We start from the raw sequence: 13,323 nt of genomic DNA, 5'->3' as shown, positions 1-13,323 counted from the left end.
GGGTGACTTCAATGCTCACGTGGGCAATTACAGTGAGACCTGGAAGGGCGTGATTGGGAGGAACGGCCCCCCCGATCTGAACCCGAGCGGTGTTCTATTGTTGGAATTCTGTGCTAGACACGGATTTTCTATAATGAACACCATGTTCAAGCATAAGGGTGTCCATGTGTGCACTTGGCACCAGGACACCCTAGGCCGCAGTTCGTTGATCGACCTTGTAGTCGTGTCATCGTATTTGCGGCCGCATGTTTTGGACACTCGGGTGAAGAGAGGGGCGGAGCTGTCAACTGATCACCACCTGGTGGTGGGTTGGCTCAGATGGTGGGGGAAGATGCCGGTCCGACCTGGCAGACCCAAACGCTCTGTGAGGGTCTGCTGGGAACGTCTGGCGGAATCCCCTGTCAGGAAGAGCTTCAACTCCCACCTCCGGCAGAGCTTTTCCCACGTCCTGAGGGAGACGGGGGACATTGAGTCCGAGTGGACCTTGTTCCGCGCCTCCATTGTTGAGGCAGCCGACCGGAGCTGTGGCCGTAAGGTTGTTGGTGCCTGTCGTGGCGGCAATCCCCGAACTCGCTGGTGGACACCGGCGGTAAGGGATGCCGTCAAGCTGAAGAAGGAGTCCTATAGGGCCGTTTTGGCCTGCGGGACTCCGGAGGCAGCTGACAGGTACCGGATGGCCAAGCGGAACGCGGCTTCGGTGGTTGCTGAGGCAAAAACTCGGGCGTGGGAGGAGTTTGGCGAGGCCATGGAGAATGACTTCCAGACGGCTTCGAGGAAATTCTGGTCCACCATCCGGCGTCTCAGGAAGGGGAAGCAGTGCACGGTCAACACTGTTTACAGTGGAGATGGTGTGCTGCTGACCTCGACTCGGGATGTCGTGAGTCGGTGGGGGGAATACTTCGAAGACCTCCTCAATTCCACCGACACACCTTCCATTGTGGAAGCAGGGCCTGAGGACTCTGAGGCGGACTCTCCAATCTCGGAGGTCGAAGTCACTGAGGTAGTTAAAAAAACTCCTCGGTGGCAAGGCCCCGGGGGTGGATGAGATCCGCCCGGAGTTCTTAAAGGCTCTGGATGTTGTGGGGCTGTCATGGCTGACACGCCTCTACAGCATTGCGTGGACATCGGGGACGGTGCCTCTGGATTGGCAGACTGGGGTGGTGGTTCCCCTCTTTAAGAAGGGGGACCGGAGGGTGTGTTCCAATTACAGGGGAATCACACTCCTCAGCCTCCCTGGTAAGGTCTATTCAGGGGTGCTGGAGAGGAGGATCCGTCGGGAGGTCGAACCTCGGATTCAGGAGGAGCAGTGTGGCTTTCGTCCTGGCCGTGGAACAGTGGACCAGCTCTACACCCTCGGCAGGATCTTCGAGGGTGCATGGGAGTTCGCCCAACCAGTCCACATGTGTTTTGTGGACTTGGAGAAGGCGTTCGACCGTGTCCCTCGGGAGGTTCTCTGGAGGGTGCTTCGGGAGTACGGGGTGCTGAGCCAACTGATAAGGGCGGTTCGGTCCCTGTATCACCGATGCCAGAGTTTGGTCCGCATTTCCGGCAGTAAGTCGGATTCGTTCCCAGTGAGGGTTGGACTCCGCCAAGGCTGCCCTTTGTCACCGATTCTGTTCATAATTTTTATGGACAGAATTTCTAGGCGCAGCCGAGGCGTCGAGGGGGTCCGGTTTGGGGACCTCAGCATCGCGTCACTGCTTTTTGCAGATCACGTGGTGCTGTTGGCTTCTTCAGTCCGTGATCTCCAGCTCTCACTGGAGCGGTTCGCAGCCGAGTGTGAAGCGGTCGGGATGAGGGTCAGCACCTCCAAATCAGAGTCCATGGTCCTCTGTCGGAAAAGGGTGGAATGCCCTCTCCGGATCGGGGATGAGATCCTGCCCCAAGTGGAGGAGTTCAAGTATCTTGGGGTCTTGTTCACGAGTGAGGGCAGGATGGAGCGCGAGATCGACAGGCGGATCGGTGCAGCGTCGGCAGTAATGCGGACTCTGTACCGGTCCGTTGTGGTGAAGAGAGAGCTGAGCCAAATGGCAAAGCTCTCGATTTACTGGTCGCTTTACGCTCCTACCCTCACCTATGGTCACGAGCTATGGGTCGTGACCGAAAGAACGAGATCCAGGATACAAGCGGCTGAAATGCTCTTCCTTAGATATAGGTTGAGAAGTTCGGTCATCCGGGAGAGACTCGGAGTAGAGCCGCTGCTCCTCCACGTTGAGAGGAGCCAGATGAGGTGGCTCGGGCATCTCATCAGGATGCCTCCTGGACGCCTCCCTGGGGAGGTGTTCCGGGCATGACCCACCGCTAGGAGACCCGGGGTCGACCCAGGACGCGCTGGAGAGACTATGTCTCTCGGCTGGCCTGGGAACGCCTTGGGATCCCCCGGGATGAGCTGGAGGAAGTGGCTGGGGAGAGGGAGGTCTGGGAATCCCTCCTAAAGCTGCTGCCCCCGCGACCCGACCCCGGATAAGCGGAAGAAGATGAAGATGAAGATTGTTATTATTATTATCATGGGGATAGGAACCACTTATTAGCAATAAACGATGGATCACTGTATAGTACGTGTTGTCAGTGGGTTTTCATGACTGCAATTATTCACACAGATTTTACCGGCAGGCAACTCTGATGTCACAATTCTTGTCGATGTAGCAAGGACTCTTCCCTCCCAACTCCAGAGTCACCGGGGTGATATGTCGCGCTGCAGCCTCCATTACTAATTTGCCGACCACACTACTTCCTGTGTAGAAGATGTGGTCAAACCTCTGCTTCAACAATTCCTGTGTCTCTGGAACTCCACCTGCCACCACTGGGTATAGATCCTGCGAAGAAGACGTGAAACAGATCTCAATTATACACATTTCAATTAGTTTGAAATACTTATCCTGATGTTGAAAGCTGTCCATAAACCCACTCTACCATATTTTTCATTCTCCATATTGACATATTCTCGCACTCAAATTCTCTTCCACTCAAGGTGTTACTTTCCCCTCTGCTTGTCTGTCCACCTTACAGGACACCATAGAGCTCTGCACCCAACTTTGGAATTCATCATTGTTGGGAAAGTTCATTTTCTATATGAACTAGTTCGTAGTTAATTGTAATTGAAAGAATTACAAACTAAGGATGAACAGAATATGTTCAGGGTGTCCCCCGCCTACTGCCCGGTGACGGCTGGGATAGGCTCCAGCACGCCCGCGACCCCCGTGGGGACATAGCGGTTCAGAAAATGGATGGATGGGTGGATGGATAAAATAATGTAATATGTGCAAAACAAATCAAATAACATATTAACTTTAAATCAATTTTAATTTTTTGTGAATGTATATATTTTTTTACTTCTCTAAACTTTAGAACTTGGGACATAAACGTGCAAAGTTAAAGGTGCAAAGCCAAATAAATAACAAACAACAGCAAGAAAAAAATCTCATTAAGATAATTGGTGTTTAACGCCATTGACAGTACTACATTCTCAAATAAAATTCTTGTTTGCACTTATAAGATAATACCTTACGGTTACAGTTTGACACGATAGGGGACATGTGCTCATCGTGTTGCTGAGTTACATTGACAATTTTTATCGTTACAGTTCAGTAGTTGTTGGCTCGTTGAACTCTTGTTTGTTAAATAAAAAGCCGTTTACCAAACCCACGTCTTTCCTGGTACTTTGTTAACACTACAATATAGTTATATACTAGATCTGTGAGGTGTGCGCGCGGCGTTGTTGACATTAAGGACGAGGAATTTGATCGATGGATTTAATGATTAGGAGTGACACAGATGGTTTGATAATATTGTTATATGGTAGTTATTTGAAATATACTTTATATATCATTATATGGGTCTGTGGAATAATTAGAAATGCAACTTACAACGGGTCCGACATCAGCGGCGCATATGCGGCGCATACGCGGCATTGTTTACATAAAGGACGATCGATGGATTTAACGAATTGGAGTGACAGATGGTTTGATAAACGTGTTATTTATGTACTACTTATTTGAATAACTCTGAATGTTACGTCAGGCCCGTTCTCAGCTCCTCGTTTGTGTACGTCACGTCAGCATACCGTATCGTTTAGCCTGTTTTTGCTGGTTCATGTCTGTTCTTGGTGTTGGATTTTGACAAATTTGCGCCAAAGGTGCGACTTATACTCCGGTGCGATTTATATATGGTTTTTTTTTCACTTTATTGTGCATTTTATGGCTAGTGTGACTTATACTTAAAGTCCGAAAATTACGGTACTTAAGCTCACCTCTATAATTGACCTCTTATGATTTATATTTGTTTGTTGTATTGCTTTTTTTTTTCTCCTTCAGACGGTAAATGGGATTTCACTTGTAAAGCTTCTTCTTAGGTACTCACAGCGTTTAACACCGTCTTCTGATTTTACCACCTGATGATGCAGCATCAGGAGCAACTGAACGTTCAGTATCTTGCTCAAGGACACTTAGACATGATTACAAGGGTTGAAGATCGAACCCACAACCTTTGGGTTCAACGACGACCACTCTACCCACTTAAGCCAAGGCCTGCTTTGTAAAAGGCCCACCTTTTGTAACTGTCACCTGGCTTTCACAGTACCACTTAATTTCAGATACGAACTAGACTGTAATTATACTTATCTCAAAAATTTTACTCCATCTAATTTTAACCATTCATTTTATCTCAGCTTATATTTGACTTCTTAGATTCATATTTACTTGTTGCATTATTTTTGTTTCTTTATTATTGTGTCTGCTACTCATGGTATACAATTAATTATACCTGCACTGTATTGAATAAAAGTATAACATGCTGGAGTATTTTTTTCTGTTTGCCCTGTGCACATTCAAATAAAAAAAGAACGAGACCATCTGACCTTATCCAGATAGAGAGGAAGCAGTGTTGCGAGAAGAAGAGATGAGTAACCACAAATCTCGGACGGTTTCACCACAGCGCCATTGCCTGCAGTGATGACATAGTAGTTATTTAATAGGATGATACTGCAACAAAATAAAGAGCAGATAACTAGGAGTAGCTGAGAAGATAATGCTAAAGTGAATGTCTTCTTTCAGATTCACAATTGCTTGTTTGGGGGTTTTTTTAATCCATGGAGAGCTATCTGCTTAGCATGTTGGTTAGAGATCCAACAAGTAAGCAAATGTACTCTTCAGAAACATTACCTAATCTGAAACTGAACCAATAAATTCAACCTTCCAAATTACTTAACAAATACACAGCAGCACACAACAATAAAAAAGAGTCACTTGTTCTCATACTATTGTCCAAGTGAAAAAAGAGTGGATTTAACCATAATATTTTCTATGTTTAATTTTGCATAGAAAGAGATGTTATTTACTAAATGTTACATTTATTTTATTTAACATCATTTATCATCATTAAATTTTCATTTTTCCCTTTTTTCATTTCGTAAAAAGTAGAATAACAATAGTGTGAAGTGTCTTCGCCTTCACATGCATTTTCTCCAGAAATTGCAATTCTAGTTGTGTGATGTTGAAAGCCTTCACACGTTATTCTACTTTATTGTGTGAAGGCAAAGGCCTTCACACATTGTTATTCTACTTTTGTATTAGTGAGAAGGTGAAGACCTACTATTGTCCTGTCCTTTATTATTATTATTATTATTACTGTGTGAAGGCGAAGGCCTTCACACATTGTTATTGTGTGAAGGTGAAGGCCTTCACACATTATTCTATTTTATTATTATTGTGTGAAGGCGAAGGCCTAATTTTAAACTGCCTAATTTTTGCAGTTTTTGCGTAATTAGCAAATTTGTGCCTTAAAATCCCCCATTCATTCTTAATGGCACATTCAACATGAGCCATTTTCCTGAGTGGGTTCGAATCTCACATTGGCCGTTATTTTTTATTCATTCATTTATTCATTTTATGACTTTTACCTTGTTTTTGCTTTTTTATTATTTGTCTTCATTTGATTGATGATGCATAGTTTACATGTTCAAAACAAATACCATTCATTCATTCATTCATTCATTCATTCATTCATTCACAACACTTCCCAATAATGGCGTCTGAATCACAAATGTAAAACAAGTTGCGTCTAAAATTTTGTGTGCCTGTCTGCGGGGAAGGAGGGGGCACATTCCCACCTACAGGGTGCAGGTGACAGCTGTGTGTGTGTACCTGCAGCAATAGCTCCTACAAGCGGTATCAATGTTACGGCCCATGGGTAATTCCAGGCTCCAATTATAAGCACAACTCCCAGGGGTTCTGGCTGGATGTAAGCCTCGTCTGACATAGTGAAGAGATTCTTCTCCACCAGCCGAGGGGCTGCCCACTCTCTCAGTTTTTCCATTGCCAGGTTAATCTCATTATCTATTCCAATCAACTCCAAAAGTGATGTATCATAGTGGCTCTGTAAGACACCAAACAGAATACATCAAAATACACGCCAGAAAACCATGGACAGAGACTTATTTATAGACATTGTGGACCCAATTTTCATTCTAACTGCAAAGCGCAATCTAACTGTGTGTAAAGGACAAATTGTCTTTCTTTGGGGGTTTTGCTACACTTTGCGCGATTACAATTGAGTGTCAATCAGATGTTAGTGGCTTCACCCACCTGGAAAAAAGAGACTCGTATGTGAGATTGCTGTTTGTGGAGTTCAGTTCTGCATTCAACACCATTGTACCACAGTGTCTCATCTGCAAGCTCGACAAACTGGGTCTCAGTACCTTCCTCTGCAACTGGCTTTTGGACTTCCTCTGTCCAAAGCCTAGGTGGTTCGTGTTGGCGATACTATCTCCGGCAGCATCACGCTGAGCACGGGGGCCCCCAAAAGCTGCGTGCTCAGTCCGCTGCTCTTCACCCTGCTGCCGCATGACTGCACTGCAACCTACAGCGGCAACCGCATGCTGAAGTTTGCTGACGACACGACTGTGGTGGGTCTGATTACCGGTGGCAACGAGACTCACTACAGATCGGAGGTCGACCTTGTGGCCGCATGGTGCAGGGACAACAACCTCGGACAAGGACTCTGGTGGGTCTCATCACCAAGGGCGACAAGACTAAATACAGGTCGGAGATCGACCTTCTGGCCACGTGATGCAGGGACAACAACCTCCAGCTGAACGTCAGCAAGACCAAGGAGATTGTTGTTGACTTCGGGAAGGGTCACGCCCAACACCTGCAACTGACCATCGATGGTGCTGTGGTGGAGAGAGTGAGCAGCACCAGATTCCTGGGGGTGCACATCAGTGAAGACCTCTCCTGGACCACCAACACTGCATCACTGGCGAAGAAAGCTCAGCGCCGCCTGTACTTCCTGCGGAAACTCAGGCGAACAGGTGCTCCACTAGCCATCATGACCACATTCTACCGTGGCACCATTGAGAGCGTCCTTTCCAGTTGTATCGCTGTGTGGGGTGGTAGCTGCACTGAATACAACATGAAGGACCTGCAGCGCATAGTGAACACAGACGGTAGGATTATTGGTGCTTCACTCCCCTCCCCGAAGGACATTTACACCTCCTGTCTCACCCGCAAGGCGATCACGATTGTTTGTGATGTGAGTCACCCCGCTCACACTTTGTTTGATCTGCTGCCCTCTGGGAAGAGGTACAGGAGCCTGCGCTCCCGCACCACCAGACTCACCAACAGCTTCATACTCCAGGCTGTTAGCATACTGAAAACTATCCACCCTCGGCTGCATAACGCCCTGACCTGTTGGGCCACGTTGGCTGCCTTGCACTACTCTCGCGCTATATTCTGACTGTCTGCTGTCTGCACACTTGCTCCATTTTTGCTCCTCTTATTTTTTTATTTTTTTATATTTATTCGTCGGTCTTGTTTATTCATTGTATGTGCCTTGTGTTTACTTTTTATGTTGTTTTTTTATGTTTTGTTATGTCTTGTCACCGTGGGATAGTGGGTAACACAATTTTAATCTCTTTGTGTGTTTTTGCATGTGAAATGATTGACAATAAAGCTGACTTTGACTTTGTGCACTGCTGTGGGATAGAAGTAGACTTTCCCCAACCAATCTGCACCATTTGCATCAAAATCAAGAAGGTCCAAGTGCAAACCTCATCAAGAAGGTCCAAGTGCAAACCTCTGTCTGTCATGAATAACATTGCGGAAACATAAAAAGCATGTTACTTGACCACAGAGCACAGACCCAGAGAGCTAAAAGCCCAGGCCAATGGTTTGTCGCGTTGCCTTGTAACCGCAATGTAAGACAGAACTCAGACTGGCAACCGTTAAACATTTTCATACGATGTACCTTTCTCTAAATCTAGCCCCCCTGTATCCCAGCAAGATGTCCTTCGGCATGCACATTATTATTGATCAGCTGATCAACATGTAACTAATGTATTTACTTTGACAGGGGCAATGGAGGGGGGGGGGGGGGGGGGCGTCAGAGATACGTATGGGCATCCACCCAACACACACAAACAAAAGTGTGCTTTTAGGAGTACCCACCCTTTGTGGAGTCCTTGGAAGACGTGCTGGAGAGTGCTCTTTATGTGAACTCCATCAATGCTCATGTGGCAGTGACAGTGAGACTTGGAAGGGACATGATTAGAAGGAAGGGGCCCCTCTGATCAGAACCCAAGCAGTGTTCTATTATTGGACTTCTGTGCTCGACATGGATTGTCCATAATGAACACCATGTGTGCACCTGGGATCAGGACACCCTAGGCCGCAGTTCGATGATCAACTTTGTAGTCATGTCATCGGATTTGCAACCACGTGTTTTGGAGACTCAGGTGAAGAGAGGGGCAGAGCTGTCAACTGATAACCACCTGGTGGTGGGTTAAGTTAAAGTCTCAATGATCGTCACACACACATCTGGGTGTGGTGAAATTTGTCCTCTGCATTTAACCCATCCCCGTGTGATTTTGATCCATTCCCTGGGGGAGAGGGGAGCAGTGAGCAGCAGCGGTGCCGCGCTCGGGAATCATTTGGTGATCTAACCCCCCAATTCCAACCCTTCATGCTGAGTGCCATTTTTATAGTCTTTGGTATGACCCGGCCAGGGTTTGAAACCACAACCTTCCAGTCTCAAATTCTACCCTTAGGCCACTGAGCTGGCTCCGATGGTGGGGGGATGTCATCCTGGCAGACTCAAACGTACTGTGAGGGTTTGCTGGGAACATCTGGCAGAATCCCCTGTCAGAAAGAGTTTCAACTCTCACCTCTGGCAGACCTTTTCCCACATCGGAGGGGGCGGCGAAGGACATTGAGTCTAAACGTGGACCATGTTCTGTGCCTTCATTGTTGAGGCGGCCGACCGAAGCTGTGGCCGTAAGGTGGTTGATGTCCGTCGTGGCGGCAACCCCCGAATCTGCTGGTGGACCAAACTGAAGAGTGTCCTTTGGGGCCGTTTTGGCCTGTGGGACTCCGGAGCCAGCCGACAGGTACCAAATGGCCAAGTGGAAAGCTGCTTCAGTGGTTGCTGAGGCAAAATCCTGGGTGTGGGAGGAATCTGGTGAGGCCATGGAGAATGGCTTCCGGACAGCATTGAGGAAATTCTGGTCCACCATCCACCATCTCAGGAATAGGAAGCAGTGCACCGTTTACATTGTGTAATTTGTTTCACGTGAGGGTTGGACTTCGCCAAGGCTACCCTTTGTCATTAATTCTGTTCATAACTTACATGGCCATAATTTCTAGGCACAGCAGAGGTGTTGAGGGAGTCTGGTTAAGTGACCTCAGCATCACATCTATGGTTTTTGCAGACGATGCGGTGCTATTGACTTCTTCAAGCCGTGATATCCAGCTTTCACTGGAGCGGTTCGCAGCTGAGTGTGAAGCGGTGGGTGGGTGGGATGGATGGATGGATGGATGGATGGATGGATGGATAGATGGATGGATGGATGAAACCACCTGCGCCTGGAATTTGACCTGCTTTTCCCCAGTCTAAAATGTAGACTATTTTGTGTAACCAAACATGCCGATACGCTGGTAGGTGATGTGTAAACGCCCAGTGAGTGTAGTGCGTTTTCCAAACTCACAAATACGCCGAAATAAACCATTGTCCCGGCACAAATATGACGATGTACCTGCTTTTATGCCAACCACATACAACTTTCTGTGACCAAATTATCAGGTTCATCACTCTGATATCGGTGATACATATTGAAGCCAGCACACTTGCCTGGGTGTGCTGGCTTCAATATGCCAGTTCGACCAGGTGAGCGCGATAAGGCCCCAAAGATACTAGATTAGACTTGTGTTGATCCAAAAAAGAAATTGTGCAATTTTTAAATAGAGTGCAGAACCAAAACCAAAATACGGCCCAGTGTGTCCAGTGTTTCCACTCACCCTGTTGATATCCTGTTTGAGAGCTGTGGCGATATCAACCTCCTTCTCACTTATCATCTTCTGGAGGGCCTGAAGCTGCTGCAGCCTGAACTCAATAGGACGAGTTCTTCCACTCTCAAAGGCCTCCCGGGTATGCTGAATAATCTGTCTCTCCATAATTTCAGCTAGGTATAGACAGTGAAAAAGAGAGAACTACATCATGCTATGGACATTAGGTGGCAACATTCAAAAATATTAGAGAAAGTGTTCTAAATTGGCTTATGTAGTGTATTTTTTGCCTGCATGTCTCTCTGTATGTTGCCCTCACAGGGCCGGGGTCATGCCTCAGGTCAAGCACAAGGCTATTTGTGTGGACAGGATGGTTTGGTTTCGGTAATGTGAGGCACGACAGGATATATATTGGCAGGTGTTTAGGACCAGGAAAACAACCGAGTTGAGGGCCTTGTAAGGGCAGACAGCCAACACATGTACAGGGTCTCAAAGCGTAGCTACTATTCAAAGCGGTGAGATCATGAGTCTCGCCAGGTATAAGAAAGGCATTGCCTGGCAGACTTTTGAACATCGGGTCTGTGGGGCGTGAGAAAACATCTTCTGACATTGACTGAATAAAATCTTTTTCCAACCAGCCGTGTGTCCCAGAAGCATTTCCTTCTTTAAAGCCAGCATTTTTGTGGCTTGAGAGTGTTTGTGAGAAGAACAGCGGAGCCACGAAGACAATTCACCACACTTACCTGGTAAAACAAGTCAAGTCAAGTTTATTTGTATAGCCCTAAATCACAAGCAGTCTCAAAGGGCTTCACATAGACAATCAATTGACAATAATTCTCAAAGCATCCCCTGATCTTAGGCTCCCAAAAGGGCAAGGAAAAACTCAAAAAACCCCTACCAGGGGAAAAATGAGAAACCTTGAGAAGGGACCACAGATGGAAGGATCCCCCTTTCAGGATCACCAGGCTGCAATGGATGCAAAGATGGGCACATAAAATACATAATATGGAAACCAAAAAGTGGATGTCCAGGCCAAAGCCAAGAGCTGTCGGAGGTGCCTTCGATTGTCCTGGCAGTGTCCTCCAGGAGGGTATTCCGCTGCAGTTCCCTCATGCTGAAATGGTCCACGAGAATCTAGATAGCCATCGTCAGCTTGGGTGTCACCTAACCACCTCCCCAGCCGGGGAGGGGTGGGGGGAGTGGGGTCGGGGAGAGGTTAATTAAAGGCCATATCATAGAAATACGTCTTTAAACGTGTCTTAAATGTTTCTACTGAGGTAGCAGTTCTAATATCCATTGGCAGGGCATTCCAGAGCTCTGGAGCCCGAATGGAAAATGCTCTAGCCCCTGCAGACATTTTCTTGGCCCTCGGTGTCACTAAAAGACTAGCGTTTTGCGAACGAAGGTTACGAGACAGAACATAAGGAACAACTAAGTCGACGAGATATGAAGGCGCTAAGCCATGCAATGATTTATAGGTTAATAGAAGAACCTTGAAGTCACATCTTAAATGGACCGGGAGCCAATGTAAATTGGCTAATATTGGGGTAATGTGATCAAATTTTCTTGTCCGTGAGAGCAGCCTTGCAGCAGCATTTTGTACTAACTGTAGACTTTTGATGCTGGACTTGGGAAGACCAGAGAATAATGCATTACAGTAGTCCATTTACATTGAAATAAATAAAAATAAATAAATAAATTAAATCTGGACGCCTCAGAAGGAGCTGATGATTGATTCAGCTGGATGATGAGTGAAGCCACAATACAGTACAGGACATCAAATATTGATTTTATTTGAATAATTTCTTCCTTGGCGGCTCTGTGTCGCACTGGTTAGCACGCCTGCCTCACAGTTAGGGTGGTGTGGGTTCGATTCCTACTCCGGCCCTCGCTGTGTGGAGGTTGCATGTTCTCCCCGTGTCCACGTGGGTTTTCTCCGGGCACTCCGGTTTCCTCCAAAAACATGCTTGGTAGGCCGATTGGAGACTCTAAATTGTCCCTAGGTATGATTGCGAGTGCGGATGGTTGTTCGTCTTTGTGTGCCCTGCGATTGGCTGGCAACCAGTTCAGGGTGTCCCCTGCCTATTTCCCGATGACGGCTGGGATAGCCGTGAGTCGTCACCTTATCGTGGTGGAGGGGTTTGCGTGCCCCTATGATCCTAGGAGCCATGTTGTCTGGGGCTTCATGCCCCTGGTAGGGTCACCCATGGCAGAAGGGTCCTAGGTGAGGGGCCAGACAAAGCACGGCTCAGAAGATGCCTATGACGAGTACAATATATGGACCTAGTTTTCCCTCGCCCGGACGCGGGTCACCGGGGCCCCTCTCTGGAGCCAGGCCTGGAGGTGGGGCTCGAAGGCGAGCGCCTGGTGGCCGGGCCTTTGCCCATGGGGTCCGGTCGGGCATAGCCCGGAATAAAAAACGTGGGTCCCCCTTCCCATGGGCTCACCAGCTGTAGGAGGGGCCAAAGGGTCGGGTGCAAAGTGAGCTGGGCAGCGGCCAAAGGCGGGGACCTTGGCGGTCCGATTCCCGGCTGCAGAGGCTGGCTCTGGGGACATGGAATGTCACCTCTCTGGCTGGAAAGGAGCCCGAGCTGGTGTGTGAGGCAGAAAAGTTCCGACAAGACTAGACATGGGCATACTACGGCCCGCGGGCCATATACGGCCCGTTGGTCTTTTTAATCCGGCCCGCCAAACATCTCCCAGTTATATCAAAATATACTGGCGAACCTTGTTCATTTACTTTCCCCTGTAATGCCCACATTTTCCCAATAGATGGCGTCCTTGAGCATTTCCCCCCTTCCCGGTTAAGCTTTTCCCAGAAGAAGCACTCTCCTTCTTGGTTTCAGCGGTAAAGCTTTCCTCCTCCTAAAAACAAACATGAGTTTATCAAAGAAAAGAAAAGTCGACAGTGAGTGCCGAGTGTTTAAAACAGAATGGACAACAAAATATTTTTTCAAAGAAGTCCGATCAAAGGCTGTATGCTTGATATGCCAAGAAAGTGTCGCGGTTTTTAAGGAGTACAATATTAGCCGTCACTTTGCTACGAAGC

General features: G+C 47.5%; 1 protein-coding gene across 5 annotated transcripts in view; it reads right to left on the bottom strand.

Moving 5' to 3' along the window:
- The window catches only part of LOC147054809 (aldehyde dehydrogenase family 3 member A2-like), a 42,886-nt gene that overhangs the window by 17,804 nt on the left and 11,759 nt on the right, over positions 1 to 13,323 (bottom strand). For all 5 annotated transcript variants that reach the window (XM_085916503.1, XM_085916506.1, XM_085916507.1 and 2 more), the window contains 4 exons: positions 10,287 to 10,450; positions 6,141 to 6,372; positions 4,856 to 4,941; positions 2,608 to 2,816 (listed from right to left, as the gene is read on the bottom strand). In XM_085916503.1, the coding sequence (XP_085772629.1) occupies positions 2,608 to 2,816; positions 4,856 to 4,941; positions 6,141 to 6,372; positions 10,287 to 10,442 (683 nt within the window). In that variant the 5' untranslated portion in view covers positions 10,443 to 10,450. The remainder of the gene's footprint in view (positions 1 to 2,607; positions 2,817 to 4,855; positions 4,942 to 6,140; positions 6,373 to 10,286; positions 10,451 to 13,323) is intronic.

This window comes from Syngnathus leptorhynchus, chromosome 7 (genome assembly GCF_054491065.1).
Source record: "Syngnathus leptorhynchus isolate UIUO chromosome 7, UIUO_Slep, whole genome shotgun sequence".
Taxonomy (NCBI): domain Eukaryota; kingdom Metazoa; phylum Chordata; class Actinopteri; order Syngnathiformes; family Syngnathidae; genus Syngnathus; species Syngnathus leptorhynchus.
This window is presented reverse-complemented; position numbering and strand designations above follow the sequence as displayed.